The 12,850-nt window shown below is 38.5% G+C and overlaps 2 protein-coding genes across 2 annotated transcripts; one reads left to right on the forward strand and one right to left on the reverse strand.

Annotated features, from left to right (window-relative positions):
• Nucleotides 1-3,086: 3,086 nt before the first annotated feature.
• Nucleotides 3,087-6,786, forward strand: LOC113588403 (L-seryl-tRNA(Sec) kinase). Its single transcript, XM_027027568.2, has 6 exons — nt 3,087-3,578; nt 3,767-4,016; nt 4,344-4,545; nt 4,985-5,060; nt 5,372-5,465; nt 6,017-6,786. Exons 1-6 carry the CDS (start codon nt 3,378-3,380, stop codon nt 6,244-6,246), a joined length of 1,053 nt encoding a protein of 350 aa, XP_026883369.2. The 5' UTR covers nt 3,087-3,377; the 3' UTR covers nt 6,247-6,786.
• A 363-nt stretch (nt 6,787-7,149) lies between these two features.
• On the reverse strand, nt 7,150-12,843 carry LOC113588402 (zinc finger protein Pegasus). The gene is made up of 3 exons (XM_027027567.2): nt 11,897-12,843; nt 11,209-11,391; nt 7,150-10,871 (listed from the first exon to the last, which is right to left on the reverse strand). The coding sequence occupies exons 1-3, from the start codon at nt 12,027-12,029 to the stop codon at nt 9,925-9,927; spliced, it is 1,263 nt and encodes a 420-aa protein (XP_026883368.2). The 5' UTR covers nt 12,030-12,843; the 3' UTR covers nt 7,150-9,924.
• Nucleotides 12,844-12,850: the final 7 nt, after the last annotated feature.

Here is a 12,850-nt window from a genome sequence, read left to right on the forward strand (position 1 = left end):
TATTACCTTTTGACAATGACAAGCGGTTTCCTGATAATTCTCACAACCACAGCACCCCCATCAGGCGAGCGTGGGTGGCAGGTTCCCACCTACAGCAGGAACTTGGGGCAATGACTGAGGTTTTATGGCTAACGAATGACTGATTATTAAAACACAGCAGGCCCAGACACATGGACTCCCCTTTCTAAATCAAAAGGACCACAGCGCCACTCACAGTTACAGTCAGTTTGCTGACCACAGGCTGGAGCCAAGCATCTGAAACGAGTCTTACTAGCTAGAAAATGCTGTTATAAATATTTAAGAGCCACATTGTAATTTGTTTACAGCTGAGATTTGAGGTAAACACATTGGCCTTTTTGATTTTTGATACACATCTTGGCAGAGTTTACTGAAAGATTAGGACTAAAATTTAAAAACACCCGCATAACATACAAGAGAAGACAACTGAACACAGTTTTACAGGGAACAGATTATATAAGACATAAGATATTTATAAAAGCTGATAAAAAAACCCACTACATTATAAGTTTTTGTTTGTTTGTTTGATTCAAATGGTTGACAGTTCATGCTCTGATTTATAGGTGATGGAATTGTTTCAACATGAAGTTGTTTTTCTTCTAAGGAATCATTCATTTGCCTTGGTGTGACTCAGTATGTGATTGATGAGGAGCCCAACTGATTTTATAGTCACACTGCATTGAATCCTGAGGTCATTCTGAAATTCAAGACAATACTAACCAGGACACGTACATAATGCTGTCAGCCTCACTTTATTAAAATACCTTAATTCTTTAGTCAAAACCAATTCAAATATACCCAAGTGGGTTGTAATTAGTCTTTATGTATATAGCCTGGAAACATTCAAATTTAACATGAGCTCCACACATAATTACAGTAGGTATGCAGCTCTCTCTCTTTCTGTTAATCAGGTTGCTTCCTTATTTGTCTTTATTACAAATTATTAAGTGAAGTACAAATGGCCTCATAAATGGTTCAAACATAACCCAGTCTAAATTATAAATTATAGCATGCTCTGGGTGGATTTATTTAAAAACAAATCACCAATAACTACTAAACATCTCTCAGACTAAAACCTTCTAATTTATGAATAAATTTTACATCAACATAAGGGGAAACAAGCACAACAAATGGGATGCTGTGCTCTAGTGTAAACTTTTATCAGCTCACAGTGAACGAACACACACAGGGCACAATAATGCTGAATGAAAAATCAGGTGGCAGATTTTAATAGGCAATATTTGTCGCCTCGTTAGGCACTGGGGGCTTGTATGGTTTACCCTGTGCCATGGATTTTGCAATATGTTTTTTTCTTCCTTAAGAGTACTGAACATCTGAGCTGTCCAAATAGGTTTAATGAGCTGATGTAGCAAGTGTGTGTTTTCTAAATAAAAAATACACTAATGAGTAGCTAAAGTACTAACTGACTGCATGACATGATTAGGTGATTGTAGAGGGTCAAGGATTATAATCCTTGTTTCCATGTTAGCATACTAAAGACGTCTAGAAAGACTTCTAAACAGGCTAGCAGAAGTAGGAAAAAGGTGTGAATTAATTCACACACACACACACATGTACACACATGCACTCACATACACACACACACTCTTCATCTCAACAGAGAAATGAGTGTTTGTGTTTGTTATGCGTGTGTTATGTTATTAGCTGGGGTATGAGCATTACATGTCCTTCATGTTAATAAGTATGAAAATCCATTCTGCCTGTAGTAGCTAAATCATGCAAAATCTCAATTAAATGTCCAGTATTTATTATGCTAATGTTACTTACTGGAACCAAACTAAATCTAAAACACTTATTATAGGATTCATACTTAATTCCTTCATTTAAACAAACAAATAAATAAATTTAGTAACTCCGGACACACATTCTTTCCAAATGCAGTGTTTCAGAGCTCCCCGCAGAACACTAAGAATGGCTTATAGTTCCGTTGCTTTAAGCTTGCACTGAAATGACAATCCTAAAAAAAAATAATAATAAAAATTCAAACTGTAGGCAATGCCAACAAATAATATATTGTAAAGATCCCAACAATGCATTAATACGTTAATACACAATATACTTAATATTGTGGAAATTGCCATCCTTAAATATCACTGAAAAACATATTGCTATAGTTTTCATAAATATCACTGAAACTCATACCACTGTATTTTTCGTAAATATCACTGAAAGCCATAGCGCTACATTTATCTATTAGACTGGGAATCTTCTACACTGTAGTTATGCTGCCATCATCTGGCTAAAGCTGAAATCCCCAAACTCTTACCGTTACAATAAAAACTCCAATGCCTTCTGCTGCAAAAGACCACCAATATCAATACAAACCACGTCAGAAAGGTCCTATCTGCGCCCGTGTTCTTACCCGATTTGACACGTGAGAACTAAAAAACTACTTCGTGTTTACCAAGTGACAGATGAAGTAGCTAGGTTTTATGTAAAGTAGATGGTAATCCTATATCTAAAATGAATATTGTACATTTAGGTCTAGCACTTTAAACGCTTCAATAAATGCTCACTTAAACTGCATGCCTTCTAGCGTAATTAATATTTCACTTGAACTGTTTTAAATTATTCGCTAATAATTTAAAGTATTAACTAAAATGAATTGTAATTTTCTTTATTTAGTGAATAAATATTAAAGCTTGGTCTAAATATATTTAGATTCTTTTTTATTTATAATGCAATATTATCTAAGAAATAGCCTATGTTACAATGAATACAAATTAAGACATTTCTACGCTAAAGACTAGAAGTAGACTAATCAATGTAATGAAGTTTCAAAATAATACGTTATTTTCTTATGATCCACTACTGTAATTCTGACATGGGGAATTAATAGCAAAATTAACTTCGAAAAAGCAGACGTTACATATCGTGTCATACCAATAAAAACTACAAGTTCCAGCTAACTTTCTGTTCCGTGTAGCCGTAAACATTTCGCGTCAAATATCACGTGTATATCATCATTTCGCGTCAAATATCACGTGTATATCCTCACCAATAAGATGAGCTAAAACAAGTGACGTTACAGAGTAAGCTTCCGTGCTTAATTACAAGGCTCTTGTAGCGTTAGGTAGCTTAGGACTTAAAATTGTTTCACGTTATATTCATGTTTAAGGAACTATTTTAATTGTAAGATTGATTCAAGATCCTTAAAAGCATTATCAGTTTCGTCGAAACCTATCAAAACGCCACTTGTTTCGCTAAAAATAAAAGTTTGTCTTAGCTGTTAATCACCGAGTTCGTTCGTAGTCTGAAAATGACTGTCTAGATTTATGGCCTACCAAAAATCTCCCCAGTGCAGGCAATGAATTGTATGCTTAGTGCACAGTGGTCAGATGATGGCAAGTCCGGCGATGTGTTTGTGTGTTTTGTGCGGGTTACCTGGCTCGGGGAAATCCAGATTGGCGCAGGCCGTACATGGTTACATTCAGAAGCAGGGGTGGCGGACTTTAATCTTATCATATGACGAATTAATACCAGAGAATGCCTTTGATCTCAACACATCTGTGGGTGACGTTGAAATCCTATCAAAAAGGGTAAGGCATGATAGAGAGCGGCATATGGATAAATGAATAACTTCTGCACATAAATGCATCACGCGTAATATCACAATTCTGCAGCACGGGGGGGGGGAATCAACTTTAGAATAGCTCATAGCAAAAACGTTGGCAGGGAAACCATACAGGTGAAGAATAATATTCTTACTCTGTTTATTGTTCTCCAGCAAACCAGATGGAAGCAGCACAGGCAGGTTGTGTTGTCATGTCTAGAGAGCTTCCTGCAGGACCCTGGTGCCCCCAGCCCATGTCATTCTGATGGAGGAGTGCAGGAGCACTTTAATCAGGCGGTCGAACAGCAAGAAGTCCTAGTGACACTACAGAATACCTCTCAACCAGCACGCCTTGTACTGCTGCTGGATGACAACTTCTACTACCAAAGCATGAGATATGAAGTGTACCAGCTTGCCAGAAAGTGTAGGTGAAAAAGTACTCTAGGGTAGTCTTCATTGCCTTGTTGATCTGTCCTGAACTTATACCGACATTAGCGTCTTCCTAGCTTTAGTGGAACATGTTTTAAACCAAATGTGCAGCATGGGCATTCCCTAAAGCACTGTGGCTGTAATGGCAGTGTACAGTTGTGGAACGAGGGTCACTTTAAACAGTCTCTCTCATAATTACAGTGTAGTGCTTTTGAGAAACTGGAGATTCACACCATTGTTCACTGTGCATATGTATATCTGTATACAACTAAATTAGAAAGGGGACTGTATATAATCTTTCTTGCACTCTCATTGACTGCAGACTCAATTAGCTTCTGTCAAGTGTACCTGCATTGTCCTGTGGAAGTGTGCTTCTACAGAAACCAGGACAGAGGGTTACCAGTATCAGATGAGATCATCATGGAGATGTCCAAACGCATCGAGCCTCCAAACACAGCAAAAAACCACTGGGAAAAGAGCAGTCTGACTCTGAATAGCACAGAGGACATCACAGACATAACTATGTAGGTATATACTATTTCCTAGTCACTCTCCTGGAGGACTCCTCCACTTTGCTGTCCTGCATGCTCCATATGTGGATAATGCTGGACTCTACTCCCCATACATTTCTATCACCTACAGAAAAATTGCATCTCTGTATCTTGTTAATGTGTCTCGGTATCTAATTAATGAAGATGATGCTGTGCAGAAATTGACATCAACCCAATCTGGCACACCTGTATACTGGAGTGGAATTGAATTGTTTCTTATAAACTTGGGCAAGCAGCAAATGACCATTTCAGCTCTAGATCTGTTTTTGCTTTGACTAATCACGTTTTGTGTAATCATACTCCCTAGAAGGAGAAGCCACACTGAAGTTTGGTCATGCACAGATTCTATGTCTATCAATAAAGGAAAAAGAAATTATAGTAGCAAAAAGATTTCTTATTTCTATTTTCATAGTCAAAAGCTGCTGCAGTTGTTTACCTCAGCACTGGAAAACCCTTTGAGTCCAGTTGAGGATGACTCAGAACAGAGGGTAGGATGCACCTCACACTTCAACCTGCCTATTACCAAACCTGTGCCTCTGTCAAATTTAGCTAGTGGTATTTTATAGCAAATTAATCATAACATTAATCATAACAACCAAGGTAAACATATGTATACCTAGATGCCCAGGTCAGTTTAGTAAATTATCTGTTCTGACACATTTTACTAAACCTTTTAATGATCAGATCTGATTTAAATCAGGTGTGTAACCAAGGAAATCACTAAACTAAAAGTTGGTCTCCAGCTCTTCAAATGGGTAAGTACTGTAGTAAAGCCTTAGTTTCTCTTTCCATCACGCAGGAGGCAGACAGAGAACAGTGTGCCTCGAGTGTGATGCACCAGGCTGACCGGGCCTGCAGGCGACTGGTGACTCAGACTATGCAGATGGCGAGAGGTATGTGTCACATGTTCCAGTCCTGAAGGACACAGTACATCTCATGTGCTTTAGGGCTTTCCTTGGTCTACCATACCTGATTCAATTTATCATCTAAATGTCAAGGTCTTTAAAAACGTGAACTATCTGTTCCAAGAGCCTGTAAAGAGCCTGCTTTAACATTGCATTACAATATATGTATTCATATATCTCCATAGAAACACATTAAATAATCAAATTTCTTCCTGCGTAGCAACAGAAATACAAGCTGTACTGTTTAGAGACCAACTCCATTTTATCCAAATCCTATTGACTCACAGTAGCTGTAATTTAGCCATGTATACACTATAGCACATGACTGTGTGTTGTAGGCTTTGCCTTTTCACCATAATGAAATCAGGCATTTAAGCACTATTAAAGGTTAAGTTTGGATATTCCAGGAATAAATTATTTTTTGGGTTGTCGTACAAACCTCATAGCAGATGCTTTTGTCCACTCCATGTCTATGCCACACCACTGTACATGCATATTTCTGTAGCTGTAATGCAAACATCTTGATCTCATCCTTCTAGTGAATAACATGTCCCATGAGGTCCTGAGTGCCCTGGCAAGTGATCTGAGCAAGCAGAAGGGTTGTTTCCTTCGGGAGCTGAGGAGGCATGTTCTCCAGGAGCTTCCCAGCCACAAAGGAGAGCTCGTGGACGTGGAGTGGCTGGTAAGCAGAGCCGTGGGAATGTTTGAGCAGGAGAGAGATGTCATATTGCAGAGACATGGCATTGGCACTAGAGCACAGATTTCCTGAAGCTAATTATCACCATCGTTGTCACAGTACTTTTTTTTAATTACTAATTGTTAATGTAAGTTTACTTTGTTGTGATTTGTTTCAATGAAATATGTTCACATTTTATTCTGTGAATAAGCTTTGCATCAGGGTTTTTTGTTTTTTTTCCATTTCCCGCAAACACTGGGCAACAAAATGTGAATTTTTTTTGCTTCCCAAAATAAAATACATAGACCATTTACTACATTTTATTCTGAATTCGAATTTGTTTTGAAAATGTTTATCACGTATGGTTGTGTTTAAATCTTACATTAATTATAGTACTGTACTATAGTAATATATAATTAATGTAAGATTTATTGTAATTTATAGCAATTATATTACTTATTCATAAATGACTTACTAGATCTAAAATGTGTAAAAACATACTTCTAAAATGTATGAGTTTTGCCTATATTTCGTCTCCAGAACATCCCTGTTCAGTGTTCAACAGTAGTCTGCCAACATAGATGGATCCTCTTTCCTTGGTACTGCTTTCCAATACTATACATAATGACATGACCATACTGGAACAAAAACACTATGCGTAATAGAGAAATTCTAAAAACATATTTGGATTCAGCATGCAATAAATATTTTTTGCAGAACATTCACTTTTTTTTTGTTTTTGATTTGGTTTTTTAAATATATCAGCAGGCAGTTGCTGTTATTTCTTTAATCTGTGTTTTGCAAAATCAGAGTTCTAAGTTGAAATTAGGTTGATCACAAGAAGCACTGTATAGTTCTTGAATTTGTTATTTTTCTCCATACCAGCCACAACACTACAAACTTAATCCAAACTTGAGTTCAGCCATCAAGTTTTTTGTTCCTCTGCCTTCTGCTACAAAAGTAACAAGATATCCTTTCGATTATGTACCTTGGGCATTGGTTTATATGAAACATTTATTCCAGCTTCACACATCAACTTTGCACCTGATGGTGTTTCCAAGTGCATCCATCAAACCCCAAAAGAATTTCTATTCTAAATCCATCTTCTAATATATTTTAAAGAATTTTATCCCACTAACAATTTACAGAACATATCTATAAAGCCAGAGTTCTGAAATCAGAAGATTTGGTAAGAAACTCTGTAAAGTTGGCAATATTGACTTCCCTGATAAACACTTACAAAATGTTAAACCTCAGTTATTTACGAAATATACAAAAGTAAATAATAAAAATAATATTGTAGAATATAATAAATTATGTGTAAGCCCTCAAATGATATTTTACTAACGATAAACTAAATATAGAAACAATAACTTGAGTACAACTTGGAAATGTTCCATATATTAGCATATGTAAATTTTGAAGAAAAAAAAAAAACATGATTACTTAGATCAAAACTATTAAAAGAAAAGAACACTAGAAAGTATATGCACCTTTGGGTTTGGTGTGGGGTTTGCAAACTAACCAATTTTAGTGTTTACATGAAAATTATATTACATCTGACAATATCTAAACGGGAGGGGAAGCTTGCAAATTTGAACAAAAGCTCAACAATGACTAGAGTGTGAGCTGCCACAGAAAGCAGATTTGCATCCTTTACCATTTTAATTCTTTGAGGTACTTAATTTTCCACTCCATTAAGAAGGTACGATGTGGCCAACCAGTTACATAAATATTCAATAAGCTACTCTTCATCATTACAAAATCCAGGAGTGGATGCTTATTACACTGTAACTGAAACATCCATGTCCAGCAGACTGGCATTTTGAACTAGCAATAAGACTTAGAAATTGCATTTCTTCCCTTCAAAAAAGGGGCAAACATTAGGGCAACAGGCTTGAGATCTGCATGCTTAAAATTTATATTTTGATTTATTTAAAAGATAAGCACTGGTTCTAATAAATCTGATTTAGTCACCTGATCAAATTATTCTTCACAGCACAATTAGTCCAGCAAATCACAGTATACTTGAGCTGGGCTTCGAGGAGCAGGGCTAGAGATATGCAACATAAATAATTACACTGTAATCAACGTGACGACACAAAATTACACTACATTAAAAAAGGGATTTCAAAAGTATGATTATAGATGGTGTTTCTAATTTCAGCGCTCAAAACAGACACATTCAAATGTTTTTGTTCTGGCGGCATTCTAATCATTAAAGAACAGCAATATTGATTCAACTTAGTAGTATATCCTCTTGTTAAAAAAGTGTTAATACTGTACTTTTGTACTTCACCCACAACATGCCAAGAGGATGGTACAAAGATCTTGGTAGACATACAAATGGCATGTTCTGCTGGTCGCCATCTTGTCCTGCTATTAACCAAAAGCCTCTTGCTCCAGTTCTGAAACCTGACTTTTTCTTTTTAGCTTTAAAAAGATCTAACACAACAGGACTGTAATGGAGTGCAAAAGGTCAAGGTGAAAGGTTTGGAGAGTGAGTTTTGTAATTTATAAAAACCTGCAAAGCTCAGCCTACATAAAATGCCACACGTTGTGAAAATCTTTGTAACTGTACTGGGATCTAGCGAGGTAGCTTATTGAATGTACCAATATTACTCACAGGCACCAGCAGTACAAATTCTTACAATGTTATTAAAAAATAAATAAATAAAAAACTATTAAGACAGCACAAATCTAAATACCATTTTAAAAGCTGGCTACATTTACAGGGTTATGTAGCTTAAATCACACATATTTAGAGCATTTTTTTTCCCACAACGGCTACTTTCCCAAGGCCAAATATCTCTATTAAGTACCAACCCTAAAGAAAGGTACTGATATAAATGTACTCATGTCTGTAAGTACTACTCATGACAGTTCAATGCACTGCACTCCTTTGAAGATCCAGATTAAGGTTCAGAAGACACACCTATCACAAATGCATGGAGCACACACAAGAATCAGAACTAGCCAGAGTCAGCCAGCACCACACGGCTGTCAAATGAAAAGTTACTGGAAGGAGCATTGCACCTACTTATGACACTACAGTAGGACATACACACATGTATGTATGCACTCATTTGCCACTTTATTAGGAACACCTACCTTGTATTTAGTCACCATCTCCTTAAAAACCACAGGTCAGTGTTGAACAGCATGAAGGGTAGGTGACACACTACACATATCTTCTACACACACAATCAACTAGAATGTGTGTGTGTGTGTGTGTGTGTGTGTGTGTGTGTGTGTGTGTGTGTGTGTATTTGCAAGGTATGTGTTCCTAAGTAGCTAATAAGAGATTAGATATGTGTACATACGACTGAAGAGCCTTCTAAAATAAATGTAACAAAAAGAAATAACCAAATTAGTTGTTCCTGTATCTTTTGAACTTTTACAATAGTATTTGTTGCCATCCATTTTATAATTCTATGAGAAACTGAAATTATACCTCCATATGACCTCTTAACTGCAACTTTAGTCCAAGGTAGTACCTGACAATAGCATTTCATTAAAAATAAGCTAAATAAAGGTTGCGTAAATGGCTTTGTGGAAACACTAGTCCTGTATCTTATTAGTCTTTTAAGACATATCTTACTTCATATGGTAGCTTTGAAAACCCCACATATCAGGAATTATTTTTAAAATTTGAGAAAGATCATTACAAGCCAGAAGATTCAGCATCTCTATCACCTTCCACCCGACCATCCAACATACATTTCAAGGTGAGATCAACCTACACCCATACCTCCACCCAAACCTCCATAGTCACTGCTGGTGCTGACCTTGTGCAAAATGGCATGCAAAGTCGTACTTGTCCCTGCACTTGTACCCACACATGTTGCACTGAAATGGATTTTCGTATCCATGGCAACCCATATGTATGGTGTAGAGGATGTTGTCTGCGAAGTACATACTGCAGTGTGGGCACGTGTAGAGTGTCTGCGGGCCATCCCGCGTGGAAGTGTGTACAGAAATCCCCGATGATGCAGGTGCTGGCATGCCTGACCAGCTGCTGGCCCCAGGGGCGCTGCGCTCGCTACAGAAACCGACCGAGGGGCTCAGGACTCTGCGCGGGGAGAAGCGACCATGTAAGTTCGGAGTGAAGGTTGAGGGGGGAGGACCTATGTCAGCAGACCCTGGTGGAGATGGACAGCTGGGAACCTGTGAGATGAGTACGGGTTTCTCCTCCCTGCTGGAGGAGGCTGCACCAGGCTCCAGCAAGGTAGGAGGTTGGTGGTCATGGGAGGGCAGGCTGGCTAGTTGGCCAGCCAGCGTGGAGAGCTCTTCTAGAGGATTGTCCAAGAGTAAGGGCTGGGCATCTCTGGTCACTGCACTCCTGTGTGCTTTGACCAGGCCATCATATGCCTCGATTTGCAGGCAGGGCACTTCAGAAGAAAAGCCATTCACATAGTCCGGTTTCTGCACCACGATGGAAGGTGGGCTGAGGCTACCTTGCAGCCTGTGGCTGTGAGTGGGTTTCTGTAGGATGCTCTGCATCTTCTTATTGGCCAGAGTGGGGTGGGCACCCTTCATTGGGAGGACCTTGTGTCGCCGTCGGCGATGATGTGACAAGTTACTACGGTCACTGCAGCGGAAGGAACACAGCTCACATTTGTAGGGCTTCTCTCCCGTGTGAGAGCGCATGTGTGCCTCCAGGTGGCGCTCGTATGCAGACGCAAATGGGCACAGGTGGCATCGGTGGGGTTTCTCACCTTTATACACACAGAAGAAGTATAATCTAGTTTTAATAAGGTACTTAAATTTAAGTAGTACATTCATGCCAGTAACAATTACATTATAGAGCTTGATAACAAAATCAAGGGGAATAAAGGAACTAGACACACCAGTACAGGTACAATTCTAGGGGCATCATTAATACCAAAACCATTACTATATATTCATTCAGTCTTCTGCAAGATCATGAAATGCAGCATGGTAGCAGTTATCAATATCACAATGAAATCTGGTAGCTGGAATTGGTATCGAAATGAAAAGATAGTAGTACATCTCTACTTTTCAAAAAATGTTCAACACTGTGGCATGCGTTACCCGTATGTATGCGGATGTGTTCGACAAGTCTCGCTACACCCCGGCTGGCATAATCGCAGTAATGGCACTTTAGTTTTCCGTCATCCGTCCTTTTAAAGCCGTCCACCAGGGCACCGGTCCCATCGTCCAGCGCCACCTCTATGGAGGCGTGTCCAAGCACAACCTCGCCCCCTTCACACATGTCTGCATGCAACACGACACAAGCGCGATGCTACTTCACTCTGCTCCAGCTTCATCAACTAGTGTATGGAACTCACTCTGCACTGAGTTATAATGTGTACAGCCAGGCTCTATCCAAGTATGTGAAGGTTTGGGTGCTGACTTGGAAGTACTAAACAATGTGTAGATGTTCAAGGTTGTTGTTGTTTTTTCCCCACCCAAGTACTGCTACTTTTAAGTTGTTTTTGAGATGTTTTGAATGCGTGTGCACTCTTATTACTACAGCTGTGTCAGGTTGCATAATATCTCAAAAAGGAATTATTTGAATGATTGTTTCAGGTTATTTAGAGGCACGCATGGCAGAATTATTTTTTTTAAACTTATTTTATAATTTTCAGGAACTAAAGCTACAATGGCTTTAATTATTAACTGTTGTGTGTTTTCATGCACCACACATTTATTTACACATTATTATGGGGTACTACAAGCATCTGGCTGATGAAAATGAAAGTCCGAAGTTTCCTCTCACCCTCCTGTAGATTGTCGGTCTCTTTATCGGGATCAACAGGACCTGAAATCATGTTAACGTGATGCGTTTGCTGATTGAGATATTCCTGAAAGTCTCGCACGAAATCCAGCGGCTCCGGTTTTTTCTCGCCCATGGTCCAATCGTTCTACCTGGTCCAACCGTGATGCGTCACGCGTTCTGAGTGGGTTATCCGCATCTAAATGGCACTGCAATTTACGCCTAAATATTCATAACGAATATCCTGAAGTATACACCTGTATTGTCCATCATGTATTTGGCCACCAGACTTAATCACCATTAGGAAAGAAAATCACATTACCTACTGAAGTGAAATTAGAACTCAAGGCTGATATGCTACGACGTCTGAACATGCGCCTAAAGCTAGTTATGAAGCACAAAGGATGACGCCACCAACAAATGTTATTTTTATTTACGTAAATGTCCGCATATGAGTGCCTCACAGGCCTGTGCAGCTAGCTTGGCTAGTTAGCTATTTGTGTTCACATCACTCCGCTGACAAAAGCAGGATGAACGTTAGATAATAAAACATTCACCTTGTCTCGTATAGCTAACTTTACTTTCGCGAAAACGTCAAGAACACCACAATCCCTATTACTATTACTATTCTATTTGTCTCTAAAGAATTTTTGTAATTTACCTAGCTATACTAAAATAGCTAGCTGGCTAATTATCACACCTAAAGTAGCTAGCTAACGCTAACTATGGTAGCTACCCACCGCATAACAACTAGCAAGTATAAGGCTTAACTGCGGTCCAAACGCGGAAAAAACAACGTTCACATAAAAAGGTCCACAGTCATTGATACACATATATATATCTGCATAAAGCAATTACTGTAAATTAAAATACATATTACAAAATATTCTCTGGGAAGACATATACATTCTTTTTTTTTTCAAATAAAAATAAGCGTAAGGATTCCGCTGTCGCTGT

The sequence above is a fragment of the Electrophorus electricus genome, chromosome 14 (assembly GCF_013358815.1).
Source record: "Electrophorus electricus isolate fEleEle1 chromosome 14, fEleEle1.pri, whole genome shotgun sequence".
Lineage (NCBI taxonomy): Eukaryota > Metazoa > Chordata > Actinopteri > Gymnotiformes > Gymnotidae > Electrophorus > Electrophorus electricus.

Excerpts from the sequence above, each read along its gene's own strand:
- LOC113588402 (XM_027027567.2), bottom strand. The coding sequence starts at position 12,029 with ATGGGCGAGAAAAAACCGGAGCCGCTGGATTTCGTGCGAGACTTTCAG. Across the intron at positions 11,392-11,896 it reads GACCGACAATCTACAGGAGG|ACATGTGTGAAGGGGGCGAG; the intron begins GTGAGAGGAAAC and ends TGTTGCATGCAG. Across the intron at positions 10,872-11,208 it reads ACACATCCGCATACATACGG|GTGAGAAACCCCACCGATGC; the intron begins GTAACGCATGCC and ends GTGTGTATAAAG.
- LOC113588403 (XM_027027568.2), top strand. The coding sequence starts at position 3,378 with ATGATGGCAAGTCCGGCGATGTGTTTGTGTGTTTTGTGCGGGTTACCT. Across the intron at positions 3,579-3,766 it reads TTGAAATCCTATCAAAAAGG|CAAACCAGATGGAAGCAGCA; the intron begins GTAAGGCATGAT and ends ATTGTTCTCCAG. Across the intron at positions 5,061-5,371 it reads AGGATGACTCAGAACAGAGG|GAGGCAGACAGAGAACAGTG; the intron begins GTAGGATGCACC and ends TCCATCACGCAG.